The sequence below is a fragment of the Ornithorhynchus anatinus genome, chromosome 8 (genome assembly GCF_004115215.2).
Source record: "Ornithorhynchus anatinus isolate Pmale09 chromosome 8, mOrnAna1.pri.v4, whole genome shotgun sequence".
NCBI lineage: Eukaryota > Metazoa > Chordata > Mammalia > Monotremata > Ornithorhynchidae > Ornithorhynchus > Ornithorhynchus anatinus.
This window is the reverse complement of record NC_041735.1, coordinates 68,424,597-68,439,192: the sequence shown is the minus strand read 5'-3', so window position 1 is coordinate 68,439,192 and position 14,596 is coordinate 68,424,597. Positions and strand designations below refer to the sequence as shown.

The window sequence follows — 14,596 nt, the reverse complement described above, 5'->3', positions numbered from 1 at the left end:
GCTCGAGGCGGGAAGGGAGCTGGGGCCGCCTCTCCCCGTCCGTGACCCGGAGGAGAGCCCGGGGCGGGGAGGGGACGAGCCGAGCCTCCGAAGGAGGGCAGCACCGCCTAATCATTATAATTACAGTAATTATTAAGCGCTTACCTATGTTCCAGACACTCTTGTAGTGGGAAGAGCCCGGGCCGGGGGGGGGGGGGGGTCAGAAGAACCTGGGTTCTAATCCCAGCTCCTCCGCCGGTCCGCCGGGTGACCTTGGGCGAGTCGCTTGGCCTCTCTGGGCCTCGGTTACCGCATCCGTGAAAGGGGAGTGAGCCCCACGGGGGATCGGGACCGTGCCCAACCCGAATAGTTCGGATCTACCCCAGCGCCTAGCATGGTGCCCGCGCTTGCTTGCAGGTGGCCGGTGATGCCCGGGGCGTGCCCGCCGTATGCCCCTTTCCTGCTCTGATGGACGCGTGTACCCCGACATCTTTCTGTCCTGCGAGGCGACGCCTTTTCGTTCGCTCGATCGTTCACTCGGTCGTGTCTTTTAGCACGTACTGCGTGCCAAGCGCTTGGGGGAGTCCGACTGGACAATAAACCGGCACATTCCTGCCCACAACGAGCTCACGGTCCCTCCTGGCAGGGGAGTTTGCGTCCGCCGCCGATGGAGCTTAGAGCTCGGCCCCCGAGAGACGCCCTCTCGTCAGGGTTACCCGGCAGGGACGGGTCTGAGCCGAAGCCAGGTCGATTCGCCCGTGCCGGGCAGCAGCGGCACGGGAAAGGCGGGTGATCGAGCGATCGAAACGTCCGGCAGAGACGGAGGTAGAGACTTAAGCGAGCCCGTCGTTGGGGAGGGATCGTCTCTATCTGTGGCCGGGTCGTACTTTCCAGGCGCTCAGGACGGTGCCCCGGACGCAGTAAGCGCTCGGGAAATACGACTGAATGAATAAAACGAGCCGAATTTTTTGCCGCGAGAACTCTGTGGAGAAGACGTCCGTCAAGTCGCCGTGGATCGGTAGCCACTCGGCGGCATCCGACGACGACGACGACCGATACCTTTCCGACGTGGGCAGGGAGTGTGTCCGCTGCTTCCGAGAGGAACGGTCTGAGCGCTCGGCCGAGCGCGGCGCGGCGAGGTCACCGGGTCTTTTCCGCTAGTCCGCCCTCAGATATTAGCCGGTTAGGTGCGGGCTGACCGTCCCCTCCCCGTCACCTCCCCTGGGGGCGAGGGGTCGGCTGCGTACAAGGGGGGTGGGGGTTAGGAGGGGCTGGGAAAGCTAGACTTCACCCCAAACCCCGGTCCCTCGCTCCGTGTCGGCCCCGAGGCCGGTTGGGGGAGCCCGAGCTGGGGCTGCTCCTCGTTCCCTGCCTGGGAGTCAGAAGGCCCTGGGTTCTAATCCCGGCTCCGCCACGCGTCTGCCGTTCGGCCTCGGGCAAGTCACTTCTCGGCGCCTCAGTTCCCTCACCTGTAAAACGAGGGTTAAGACCGTGAGCCCCACGTGGGACGGGGACTGTGTCCGATCCGATTTGCTTCTATCCGTCCCGGCTGTCGGTACAGTGCCTGGCGCGTGGTAAGCTCTTAACAAATACCACAGTTATTATTATTACGGAGATGTGCCTTCGGTAAGGCCTTGGGGTTCGCGGAGAGAGCGATTGTCGGGTGTGAGGAGGGAGGGCGTTTCAGGCCAGAGGGAGGATGTGGGCGAGAGGTCGGCAGCGAGATGGACGAGATCGAGGTCCAGGGAATAGGTCGGCTTTAGAGGAGCGGGGCGCGCGGGCCGGGTTGGAGTAGGAGAGCGGCGAGGTGAGGTAGGAGGGGGTTAAGGTAAAGCCAATGGTGAGGAGTTTCTGTTTGACGTGGAGGTGGACGGGCAGCCACTGGAGATTCTTGAGGCGGGGGGGAGACACGGCCGGAATGTTTCTGTAGAAAAATGAACCGGGCAGCAGAGTAGAGCGTGAACCGGGGAGAGGAAGGAAGGTTGGAGGACGGCAAGGAGGCCGACACGGTCCTCAAGGCAGGATCGGATAAGTGCCCGGACTAACGTGGCAGCGATCTGGGTGGGAGAGGAGAGGGCGGATTTCAGCCACGTGGTGAAGCGGGAACCGGCGGGATTTAGACGACGGGGGTTGACGGGGAGCGAGGAGTCGAGGATAAGGCCGAGGTCGCGGGCTCGGGAGGCAGGAAGGATGGGTGGACGGGGTCTGGGTGGGCACGATGATAGTAATTATGGTATTGGTTAAGCGCTCGCCGCGTGCCGGGCTCCGTACTAAGCGCCGGAAGATGAGGAGTTGTGTTTTGGACACGTTCAAGTCTAAGGCGGCCTCTCCCCCTCCGCAGCCCGGCGCCCGCCGTAGGGACCGATGGCCGCCAAGTCGGTGCTGAGCCTGGTGACCTTCACGTGCGGGTCGGCGGTGGGCTTCGTCCTGTGCTCCCTGCTGCTGAGCGTCGTGCTGGAGGAGCGTCTCCACGGCCGGCCCCACGTCCTGCACAACGACCCCCACGGCCGCCACGCCGACGACCACCAGCCCGGCCCCGGCCCCGTCCTCGCCCAGATGGACTTCAACGCCGACGCCGCGCAGCACCAAGGTAGGCCCCTCCGCCTCAACGGTTCGCCCGGCCGGTCCATCGCTCCGTCGTCCCGACGGAGCGCTCGCCGCGTGCGGAGCGCCGGGATCGGCGCCCGGGAGAGGACGGGTAACGGACGCGGTCCCCCCCGACGACGAGCGGACAGTCTAGAGGGGGGGACGGACGTGACCAGAAATCAGAGAGTGACAGAAATTCGTTCGATTCGATCCTGCTGATTGAGCGCTTACCGCGTGCTCGGCGCCTCGGAGAGGACGGCGTCACAATCTAACAGACGCGTTCCTTGCCCGCAACGGGTTTACGGTCTAAAGGGGGAGACAGACGTGGAGGGAAATCGATAAATGACAGGTAATCATTCAGTTCAGTCGTATCGATCGGGCGCCCGGGAGAAGACAGCGTCTCGATGTAACAGACCCGTTCCCTGCCCCCGACGAACGTACAGTCTACAGGGGGGAGACGGACATTGATAGAAATCAAAAAGTTACAGATATTCGTTCACTCAGCCCCGTCGTATCGATTGAGCGCTTACTGCGCGCAGAGCACTGCGCTAAGCGCGCGGGAAAGTAAAATACACCAGTAGAACCGACGCGTCCCCTGCCCCCGAGGAGCTCTGGGTCTAGAGGGGGAGGCGGACGGGAATAGAAATGAATGTTACGGATATTCAGGTCAGTCCTGTCGAGTGAGCGCTTACCGTGTGCAGAACACTGGACTAGGCTCCGGGGAAGGTAAAATACAGCAGGATAACGGACACATTCCCTGCCCACAGCGAGCCGGTAGTCTAGAGGGGGGCTCCCACCCTGGACTCTCTAACCGAACCCCTTTCCCGCTTTCTCTCCCCTCTCCCCCACCATCTCTCTCTTCTCTCCCCTCTCTCCTGTCTCTCTTTCTCCGTCCTCCGTTCCCGTCTCTCTTTTTCTCCCCCGTCCCTCCCCTCCCTCCATCCTCTGCCCCCCCCCACCCCTTCCCCCGTCTCTCCCGTCTCTGTCTCCCTCTCCGTCCCCTCCCATCCCTCTCCTCCAAGCGCCAGGCAGAGGCCCGGGGCCGACGGCCACTGGCGGTCGGCACGGCGGGGCTCTGCGGGGGCCGTTTCCCTCCTCGCCTCCAGAGCGCGGCGCCCCCGGCGCCTCCCGGCGAGCCGCGCCGACGGCCCGGCCCCGGCCTCCCCGTCCGACCCTCCCCGTCGTCGCGGTCCAGGCCGGGAGCGGGTCGGGGTCCGGACCCGGGTCCGTCCGAGGAGCCGGTCGAGGGCCGAGATCCGGGCCCGGCCCGGGAGCAGACGGGCTCCTGTCGGAGCCGGTTTTCAGCCGCTGGGGCGTGTGCTCCGGATGGCTCTTGGAATGCGAACGGGCTTCTGGAGAGACCAGATAGAGCAGGAAGCATCAATCAGTCGCATTTATCGAGCGCTTACCGTCCGCAGGGCACCGTACTAGGTTCCTGGGAGAGGACGACACGACGGTAAAACGGACGCCTCCCCTGCCCACGGCGACCGTAGAGTCTCGAGGGAAATGATCCGGTCGGACGCGGTCCCCGTCCCACGCGGGGCTCCCGTCTCAATCCCCGTTTTACAGGTGAGGGAACCGAGGCTCAGAGAAGTGAAGTGACTTGCCCGAGGTCACACGGCAAGCAGACATGGAGAAGCAGCGTGGCTCAGTGGAGAGAGCACGGGCTTTGGAGTCAGAGGTCATGGGTTCGAATCCCGTCTCTGCCACTTGTCAGCTGTGTGACTGTGGGCGAGTCACTTAACTTCTCTGTGCTTCAGTTCCCTCAGCTGTAAAATGGGGATTAAGCAAGTGGCAGAGCCGGCCCCGCTTCCCTCATCTGGAAAATGGGGACGACGGCCGTGAGCCCCCAGTGGGACGGGGACCGCGTCCAACCCGATCGGCTCGTATCTGCCCCGGCGCTCGGTGCGGAGCCTGGCACGTAGGACGCGCTCTGGGAGTCGGAGGTCGTGGGTTCTAATCCCGGCTCCGCCCCCTGTCTGCCGTGTGACCTCGGGCGAGCCGCTTCACTTCCCTGGGCCTCAGGTCCCTTGTCTGGAAGACGGGGGTGAAGGCTGTGAGCCCCTGGTGGGACAGGGACCCTGTCCAGCCTGATTATCGTGCAGCTAACCCAGGGCTTAGAACAGTGCTTCCCACCCAGTCGGCGCTCAACAGATACCCGCACTTTTATCGTCGCTACTTCTCTGGGCCTCGGTTCCCTCCCGGAAAATGGGAATTATTCATTCAGTCGGTCGGTCACGTTTATTGAGCGCTTACCGTGTGCGGAGCGCCGGACTAAGCGCTTGGAATGGACAGTCCGGCAACAGACGGAGACCGTCCCTGCCCGACGACGGGCCCACGGTCTGAAAAGGGGGAGGCAGACAACGAAACGAGTAGTCAGGCATCAGTTCCACCAAAATAAATAGAATCGTAGATCTAGTCACATCATTAATCAAATAAGTAGAATAATAAATAATACACACAAATATGCCCAAGTGCTGTGGGGAGGGGAAGAATCGTAGATACAGTCGCATCGTTAATCAAGTAAGTAGAATAATAAATAATACATACAAATATGCCCAAGTGCTGTGGGGAGGGAAAGGGAGGGCTCAGTCTGGGAAGGCCTCCTGGAGGAGGCGAGCTCCTCGATGGTATTTATTGAGCACTTCCCGTGTGCGGAGCGTCGTGCTAGGCGCTGGGGACAGTAGAGTTCAAGAGTAAAGAGTGACCTTCCCTGCCCGCCACCGGCTCCCAGTCCAGAGGAGCTGGGGGCCCCGTGTGGGCTCCGCGCGTCCGACCCGATCGCCTCGCACCCACCCCGGCGCTCAGAGCGGCGCCCGACGCGTAGCAGGAGCTTAGCAGGTGCCGTGACCCGTAACCGTCACCACTTCTCCGGGCCTCGCTTCCCTCACCCGCGGAACGGGGATTAAAGCCGTGAGCCCCGGCGGGGGGACGGGGACCGTATCCGACGCCGTCGGCTCCCCGCCTCCCCGGCAGGCAGGGAGCGCCCGGGGGATGCCGCGTTGAGAGGGCGGCGGGCGGGGAGCGTGGCGGCCCGCGGCTCCGGCGCCCCGCACGCAGTGAGCGCTCCGTAAGTAGGATCGAGGGGAAGGGGCGGGCGCAAGAGGGTCTTCTAACCGGCGAGTCTGTCGTCTCCCCCCTCCTCCCCGTCTCTCCCCCGTCCCGCCCCGAGACGAGGACACGGCGGTGGCCGCCGACCTGTACGAGAAGGTGAAGGTCCTCTGCTGGGTGATGACCGGCCCGCAGAACCTGGAGAAGAAGGCCAAGCACGTCAAGGCCACCTGGGCCCGGCGCTGCAACCGGGTGCTGTTCATGAGCTCGGAGGCGGACGCGGACTTCCCGGCCGTGGGCCTGGAGACCAAAGAGGGCCGCGACCAGCTGTACTGGAAGACCATCCGGGCCTTCCAGTACGTCCACGACCGCCACCTGGCCCAGGCGGACTGGTTCCTCAAGGCGGACGACGACACCTACGTGGTGCTGGACAACCTGCGGCGGCTGCTGGCCCGGCACGACCCCGAGCGGCCCCTCTACTTCGGCCGCCGCTTCAAGCCCTACGTGAAGCAGGGCTACATGAGCGGGGGCGCCGGCTACGTGCTGAGCCGCGAGGCCCTGAGGCGTTTCGTGGACGCCTTCCGCACCAACAAGTGCACCCACAGCTCCTCCATCGAAGACCTGGCGCTGGGCAAGTGCCTGGAGGCCCTGGACGTGCGGGCCGGCGACTCGCGGGACGGCAGCGGCAGGGAGACCTTCCACCCCTTCGTGCCCGAGCACCACCTCATCAGAGGCTACCTGCCCAAGACCTTCTGGTACTGGAACTACAACTATTACCCGGCCGTCGAGGTGAGCTCTGATCACGGCGAGGACCGCCGGGCGCTTCCCCGGGGCCGAGCCCCGTCGGAGGCGCTGGGGGAGACACGGGGCGACGGGGCGGTCCCGCCCGGGGCGCGCCGCCTTCGTCCCCCTTCGCCGGGAGGAGGTCGCCGGGGCCCAGACAAGTCGGGCGGCCGTCACGCGGCCGACGGGCGGCGGGGCCGGGCCTCGGACCCACGACCTCCGACTCCCGAGCCCGGGGCTCCCTCCCCCGAGCCGCGCGCGCCGGGCGGCGTGCTCAGCGCCGGGGCGGATGCGAGCGAACGGGGTGGGCCGCGGTCCTCCACCCACGGGGGGGCTGGCGGTCTCCGTCCCCGTCTTCCGGGTGAGGGGACCGAGGCCCGGAGAAGTGAAGCCACCCGCCCGGGGTCCCACGGCGGACGGGGTGGCGGGGGCGGAGCCGGGATTAGAACCTAGAGAAGCAGTGTGGCTCCGAGCGGAAAGAGCACGGGCTTTGGAGCCAGAGGTCATGGGTTTGAATCCCGACTCGGCCACTTGTCGGCTGGGCGACTTCGGGCAAGTCACTTCACTTCTCGGTGCCTCAGTGACCTCATCTGTAAAATGGGGATGAAGACCGTGAGCCCCACGTGGGACCACCTCATTCCCCTGTGTCTACCCCAGCGCTTAGAACGGTGCTCGGCACATAGTAAGCGCTTAACAAATACCAACATTATTATTATTATTATTATTATTAACCTACCGCCTTCCGACGCCCGGGCCCGGGCCCCGTCCGCTACGCCGCGCCGCTTCTCCGTCCGGCCCCGTCGGTCGAGCGCCGCTCCTCACGGTGGTATTTATTAAGCGCCCACCCCGGGCCGGGCACCGTACGGAGCGCCGGGGCAGATGATGATGGTAGTTCCGGCACCCTCGTCGTCGTCGTCCGGTTCGTTCGGTCGTATTGGTTGGGCGCTTCCTCATCACTGTGGTTTCTGTTAAGCGCTGACTCTGTGCCAGGCACCGTACGGCGCTGGGGTAGTAGACGATGATGATGATAATAACAATATTCATTCGTTGGCGCGCTCAGTCGTATCTGTTGAGCGCTCACTGTGTGCGGAGCACTGGACTAAGCGCTCGGGAGAAGACCGTAGAACCGTAAGCGGACACGTTCCCTGCCCGCAACGAGCCTAGAAGGGGAGACGGGCCTCTTCCCCTCCTGCGTGCCCTGGGTTCGAGAGCCCACCGACCCTATTCCCTCCGGCGGGTTCAAGAACTTAGACTCCCCGCCCTCAGCGGGTCCGGGGCATGATGATGGGCAACAGTCGTCGGCCATCGTCATGGGGAAGCGGCGTGGTCTCTTGGAAAAAGGCCCGGGCCCGGGAGTCAGGGCGCCCGGGTTCCCATCCCAGCTCCGCCGCGAGCCTGCCGGGTGACCTCGGACGAGTCACTTCGCTCGTCGAGGACCCGGTCCCTGTCCCGCGGTCTGAGTAGGGGGGAATGGGATTTAATAATAATGTTGGTATTTGTTAAGCGCTTACTATGTGCCGAGCACTGTTCTAAGCGCTGGGGTAGACACAGGGGAGTCAGGTTGTCCCACGTGGGGCTCACAGTCTTAATTCCCATTTTACAGATGAGGTAACTGAGGCACCGAGAAGTTAAGTGACTTGCCCAAAGTCACACAGCCGACAAGTGGCCGAGCCGGGATTCGAACCCATGACCTCTGACTCCAAAGCCCGGGCTCTTTCCACTGAGCCACGCTGCTCCCCATTCTACAGACGTGGGAACTGAGGCCCAGAGAGGTGGAGCGGCTTGCCCGAGGTCACCCAGCAGGAGCCCGGACTAGAAGCCAGGCGCCCCGACCCCCGGGCCCGGGCTCGGCCCACCTGGCCCCGCCGCCGGCGGGCAGGGGCGGAGGCCCGGGTAGAGTTCCGGAGGGCGAGGCTCAAGCGGGACAGGCCGAGGCTGAGGAGAGAGAGGCAAAGGATGTGGAGGGAGAGGCGGGGGACGAGACGGAAAAGGGAGAGGGGGAGACTGAGGAAGGAGAGACGGAGGCCGAGGGAGAGGCAGAGGCTGACGGAAAAGGGAGGGGGGAGGCCGAGGAAGGGGAAGGCGGAGGCCGAGACGGAAAAGGGAGAGGGGGAGACCGAGGAAGGGGGAGGCGGAGGCTGAGGAAGGAGAGGTGGAGGCCGAGGAGGGGCAAGTGGAGAGGCAGCGTGGCTCAGTGGAAAGAGCACGGGCTTTGGAGTCGGAGGGCATGGGTCCGAATCCCGGCCCGGCCACTTGTCGGCCGTGTGACTTGGGGCGAGTCACTCCACTTCTCGGTGCCTCAGTTACCGCATCTGTAAAATGGCGATTAAGACTGCGAGCCCCACGGGGGGCATCCTGATTCCCCCGTGTCCCCCCCAGCGCTTAGAACGGCGCTCTGCACGTAGTAAGCGCCTAACAAATACCGACGTTGTTATTATTATGAGGAGGGAGAGGGGGAGGCCGAGACGGAAAAGGGAGAGGGGAAGACTGAGGCGGGAGAGGGGGAGGGGGAGATTGAGGGAGGGGGAGGCGGAGGCTGAGGGAGGGGGAGTGGAGGCTGAGGGGGAAGAGGCGGAAGCCGGAGAGGGAGAGGCGGAGGCCGGAGCCCGAGGATGACACGGTTAAAATGGCCACTGGCCCAGCCGGCCCCGGCCCAGGCCCCAGATTAACCGCCACCTGGGAGGAGCTGCGTCACCTGTTCCGCTCAGATAAACCAGTGGCCTCCGGGCAAACACACCCTCTCTTCTTCTTCCTCCTCCTCCTCCTCCTCCTCCTCCTCCTCCTCTTTCCCCGCCACCTCCCCCAGGAGGCCTGTCCACCCGCCACCGCCCAGAGAGCCACGCGTCAGCGCAGCGTGAGGCCACGGCGGCACCGGGATTCGCTCGGTCGGTCGTATCTATCGAGCGCTCACTGTGTGCGGAGCATTCATTCAGTGGTACTCGTCGAGCGCTCACTATGTGCGGACCGCTGTACGTAGCGCTTGGAATGGACGATTCGGCAACGGATAGAGACGGCCCCTGCCCATTGACGGGCTTACGGTCTAATGGACCGTAAGGGAGCACTGTACCGAGCGCCTGGGAGAGGACAGTTCGACAATAGACCGACCCGTTCGCCGCTGGCGGTGAGCTGTCGTGTTTCGTTCCGTTGTCTGCCTCCCCCCTTTAGACTGTGAGCCCGTCGTCGGGCAGGGACGGTCTCTGTCTGTTACCGAATTGTCCATTCCGATCGCTTAGTCCGGTGCTCCGCACGTGGCGAGCGCTCAGTAGATACGACTGAATGAATGAATGACAGTCTAGAGGACAGAGAGGAGTGTGGGATCCCCCGCTTCTGGTCGTAGCCTACGGGAGAGGGGGGCGAAGGGTAACCCTGCTCCCCCAGGTTCCCTTTAATTAATAACAATAATTGTATCGAGTGCTTACTGTGTGCCTTGCACTATTCCAAGCACTGGGGTGCGTAATAATAATTATGGTATCTTTTAAGCGCTTACTACGTGCAGAGCACTGTTCTAAGCGCTGGGGTAGATGCAGGGTTATCAGATTGTCCCACGTGGGGCTCACGTTTTTTTAATCCCCATTTTTTTTTTTAAAGATGAGGGAACGGAGGCAGAGAGAAGTGAAGTGACCTACCCGAGGTCACAAAGCAGACGAGTGGCAGAGCCACCACAAGCTAATTCATTCATTCAGTAGTATTTACTGAGCGCTCACTATGTGCAGAGCACTGTGCTGAGCGCTTAGAACGGACAATTGGGCAACTGATAGAGACCATCCCTGCCCTTTGATGGGCTTTGATGGGGGAGGCAGAGGGACAAGAACAATAGCAATAAATAGAATCGAGGGGATGGACTTCTCATTAACAAAATAAATAGGGCAATAAAAATAGATACAGATGCAAACAAGCTAATCAGGTTGGACCCAGTCCCTGGACCAGGTGGGGCTAACAGTCTCAATCCCCATTTTCCCGATGAGGGAACCGAGGCCCAGAGAAGTGAAGTGACTCGCCCGAGGTCACACAGCAGACAAGCGGCAGAGCCGGGGTCCACCCCAGTGTTTAGAACAGTGCCTGGCACATAGAGCTAAACGGATAAGCAGCAGCATTACAAATAAGTAATGGATAGACCCCGGGCCTGGGATTCACCAGGTCATGGGTTCTAATTCCGGCTCTGCCACTCGTCTGCTGTGTGACCTCGGACGAGTCACTTCACTTCTCTGGGCCTCAGTGACCTCATCTGGAAAATGGGGATCAGGCCCGTGAGTCCCACGTGGGTCAGGGACTGCGTCCAACCCGATTTGCTTGTATTCACCCCCAGCGCTTATTACAGTGCTTGGCACGTAGTAAGTGCTTAAATGCCATTATTGGTAATAATAATAATGAAATATTATTATTACTATTATCCTGCCTGCCTACTTGTTTGGATTGTACTGCAGCGTGGCTCGGTGGAAAGAGCCCGGGCTTGGGAGTCAGAGGTCATGAGTTCGAATTCCAGCTCTGCCACTTGTCAGCTGTGTGACTGCGGGCGAGTCACTTCACTTCTCTGGGCCTCAGTTCCCTCATCTGTAAAATGGGGATTAACTGTGAGCCTCACTTGGGACAACCCGATGACCCCGTATCCACCCCAGCGCTTAGAACAGTGCTCGGCACATAGTAAGCGCTTAACAAATACCGACATTATTATTATTATTAAGCTCTGGGTCCAGTGCTCTGCACGCAGGAAGTGCTCAATAAATAGGGTTGATTGGTCTCGAAAGGGGATTTTTTTTGGTGACGGTATTTAAAGGGCTTATCCTGTGCCAGGCGCTGTACTAAACGCTGGGTAGATACAGGTAATCGGGACGGGCACAGCCCGTGTCCCACATGGGGCTCCCGGTCTTAATCTGATTAAGACCGAAGAGCGCTCGGTAAATCCGCCGGATGGGGTTCCTGGCCCCGACATCTCTCACGAGCAGATCCTCGCTTCACCACGTGACGACGTAGGTGGTTTTGCGTTTTCCCTTCCAGAAAGACGGTTCCCGGTTGCAAGGGAGAAGCACCGGTGACCCTCGTCCGCGGCGGGATGTGCCGAATTAGAGACGATTAAGCCGGTTTGGGCGGGGTCTTTTTTTTTTTTTTTTTTTTCTTCCCCCTTCTAGGGTCCCGGGTGCTGTTCGGATCTGGCCATCTCGTTCCACTACGTCGACCCCACCACGATGTACCAGCTGGAGTATCTGACCTACCACCTCCGACCCTACGGCTACAGGTACAGATACCAGCCCGAGCCCCCCGAGCCCCCCGAGAAGCAGACCGGCCGAGCCGGCGGCAACGAAGCCTCCAAGACCAGCGTCGGCAGCCCCTGACCCCCCGCTCCCCGCCCCCCGACCCCCCCGAGACGGCCCCCGGAGGGACGGGGAGGTGCCTTCAGCGCCGAGGACGTGGGGACCGACCCCCGGGGAGGGCGGGGGAGAGGGGAGAGGGGAGGGGGCCGGTCTCGAGCTCAGGTCGGCCCACGCGGTCCCGACCGACCGTTCCCGCGAGCGGCTGTGAAGGAAGCTTGGATTTCAACTGTGAAGCGCACGCGTGCCGGGTGCGTGTCGGGTGCGTGTGCGTGCAGGTGACGGTGATATGTAGGTAGATATACTCGTACGTATATATACACGCACATGAAGAATCTGTATTTGAAAAACTCAGCCGGGGGGCGGCGGGCGGGTGGGTCGGAGGCCGAGAGACTCCGAACGAAGCCCCGCTCCGCGAGGCGGGCGGTGGGATCGGGCTGGGATCTCGGGGGGGGGGGGCGGGGGAGGGCGGAGGGGGTGCCCCCTCTAGAAGGATCGGAAGTCCCAAAACAGACGGACCCGCCGTCCGGAGGGCGCTCCGGCGTTCCTCCCCTCCAGCTCTGGGTTGGGATCTGGAATGCGGCCCCGGGGAAGGGAAGGCGATCCTTCCCGTCTGCCGCTCTCCCCGGCCGGGAACGGAAACCCCGTCGGTCTCGACGCCGCCGGCTCGGGGGGGGGGGAGGGGGGTCTCTCCTCAACGCTGCTTTTGCCAAACTGGGAGGGGGCGTGGGATCGACCCAGGAGGGGGTTGACCTTTGGCTCCAACAAGAAGGCCCCTCCTCCTGTCCCTCAGACACACACGCACACTCCCTCTAAAGGTGGGGTAAACCACTCCTCACGCGGTGGAGACGTTTCTCCCCGTCTTTAGCCGGCTGCACTTTATCCCTTATCCCCAGATGGCTCCGGGTCTCTGTCTTCGGTTAGGGTTTTATTGCTCCCTGCGGGCGGTCTTTTCCTCCATCCGTGTCCCCGAGTTTACTAGTGGTTACCCACCCGAGTTGGGCCGGGGATCGTCGGTTGACTTGATGAGGGGTTCCGTGGGGATCGAGGCCGGGGCACCCACCGGGGGTCGCGCGGAAGAGGTGGGGCGACGTCACCCCCGCCCCCCGGGTTTCGGAGAACGGCAGGCCGGCGGCCGAACCGGAACCGGCCGGCCGGTCCGAGAACCGCTGGGCAGGGCGGGTGATTTCCGGGAGTGAGAACCCATCTCCGTGCGGTTTAGAGACAGAGCGCGAGGCCCAGTCCGCCGGCGAGAGGCGCGCCGACCCTCCGATCAGAGCCCCGCCGCTTCGGATGGGGAGGCGCGCGACGCCGGTGGCGGTCGTCGAAGGTGGTCGGCCGGTCCTCCCCTAGCAGACCTCGGGAGCTCGGGCCCTTCGACCGTTCCGGCGCAATAGCCTGGCCGGACGGACGTGAAGGGGGTCGGCCCCGCTTCCTCGGGTGAGGTGTATTCGGTGCTGACCACGTGCCCGACTCTGTGCTCAGAGCCGGGGTGGAGGCAGCGTAAGCGGAGCGGACCGAGCCCCCGGCCCGCTGAGACGGGATTCGAAGCTCAGCTTGAGCACGTCAGATCCGGAGGGAGATGTCTGCGTCGCCCTTCCTCCTCGGCCGCAGCGATTGACCGCTGAGGGTTTCCAGATTCCCCGTCAGCTTCGGGTCTGTCAGAGGAGCCGGCCGAGGGGGAATCCACCGGGACGTTCCCGCTCGGGCCGGGCCCCTCGCCCCCCCGTCCGGCCCGCCGCAGCCGCACCGGGGCAGCCTCCCCGCGTCCCACCGTCCTCGGCAGGCGAGGAGGCCCCGGGCGGGCTGCTTGGTTAGTAATCTAGGCGGCGGCGGGCGGCCCGCTCACCCGGGTCGCGGTGGAGACCCAGAGAGGAAACGGGGGGCAGCTGGAATCCGGCCCTCAAGGGGCCCGCTCGTCGCGGGCCTTCGGTCCGGGTCACCCGAGGGTCGCGGCCCGGAGAGGCCGACCGCCTCTGCGGCCTCCGCTCCGGATGAGGGGTCTTCAGACCCCTCCCTCCTCCTCCTCCTTTCCAGGCGGCCCTCTCCTGGAAGGGGACTGGGGAGGCGGGGGTCTTCCTGCCTGGGTCCCAGCTGCCCCCCAAAGCTGCTCCTAGCTTCCCAGGGCAGATTCGACAAAGACCCCGCAGCTCGGGACCACCGGGGGAAGGCGGGGTCCGCTCGGATTCCGGAGACGGTCGCCCCGGGCCGCCCCCCGCACGCCGAAGGCTCGCCTCGCCCGACCCACGCCCGTCCGGCCGGTCGGCTCGTTCCCGACGGAGAAACCGGTCCCGCCACCGGCGGGCCGTGCCGGACGCGAGCCCGGCCCCGTCCCTCCCGTCGAGCTGGTCCCGCGTTCAAGTCCCGCCCCGTCCTCGGCCGCCTTCCGCCTCGACGGAGACCCCCGCGTTCGATCTCGCCACGAACGTTTGAGGCTGGGGGTTTGAAAGGTCTGCGAACCGAAAGCCCGGGGGCGGGGAATTTGTGGATTTTAAGAGAACGCCTTTGAAGTGCCTTTTGAACAGTTTTCTTTTGGCGGTGGAGAACTGCGGCAAAATAAATACACGGCCGTACCCAAGACCCGAACGCTTCGTTTCATGTATTTTTTTTTTTAAAAAATAAACCTCCTGGGCCGCCGATGCGCTTCGTTATGTACCCATTCGATCGTATTTATCGAGCGCTTACTCTGTGCGGAGCGCTGTACGGAGCCCTCGGGAGAGGACGGTATAACGCGCCTCCGCCCCCTAAGTCCCACGGCCCTTGGATACAAATCCTTATATCCTGCCTTTTCCCTTATCTCTAATTTATTTTAATATCTGTAGACTCACCTCAGTTGTGGGCAGGAATCCTGTCTACAAACCTGGTTATATAGTACTCTCCCAAGTGCTTAG

The 14,596-nt window shown here is 63.0% G+C and overlaps 1 protein-coding gene across 2 annotated transcripts in view; it reads left to right on the top strand.

The window, feature by feature from the left end:
- C1GALT1 (core 1 synthase, glycoprotein-N-acetylgalactosamine 3-beta-galactosyltransferase 1) overlaps nt 1-14,291 on the top strand; it is a 38,475-nt gene extending 24,184 nt beyond the window's left edge. The window contains exons 2-5 of one of the 2 annotated variants that reach the window (XM_029070711.2): nt 2,321-2,569; nt 5,738-6,405; nt 11,526-11,632; nt 13,743-14,291. In XM_029070711.2, coding sequence (XP_028926544.1) covers nt 2,344-2,569; nt 5,738-6,405; nt 11,526-11,632; nt 13,743-14,214 — 1,473 coding nt within the window. In that variant the 5' untranslated portion in view covers nt 2,321-2,343 and the 3' untranslated portion in view covers nt 14,215-14,291. Of the gene's footprint in view, nt 1-2,320; nt 2,570-5,737; nt 6,406-11,525; nt 12,032-13,742 lie in introns of those variants that run through there. The other variant, XM_029070712.2, reaches the window with a different exon arrangement.
- The last annotated feature ends 305 nt before the right edge of the window (nt 14,292-14,596 follow it).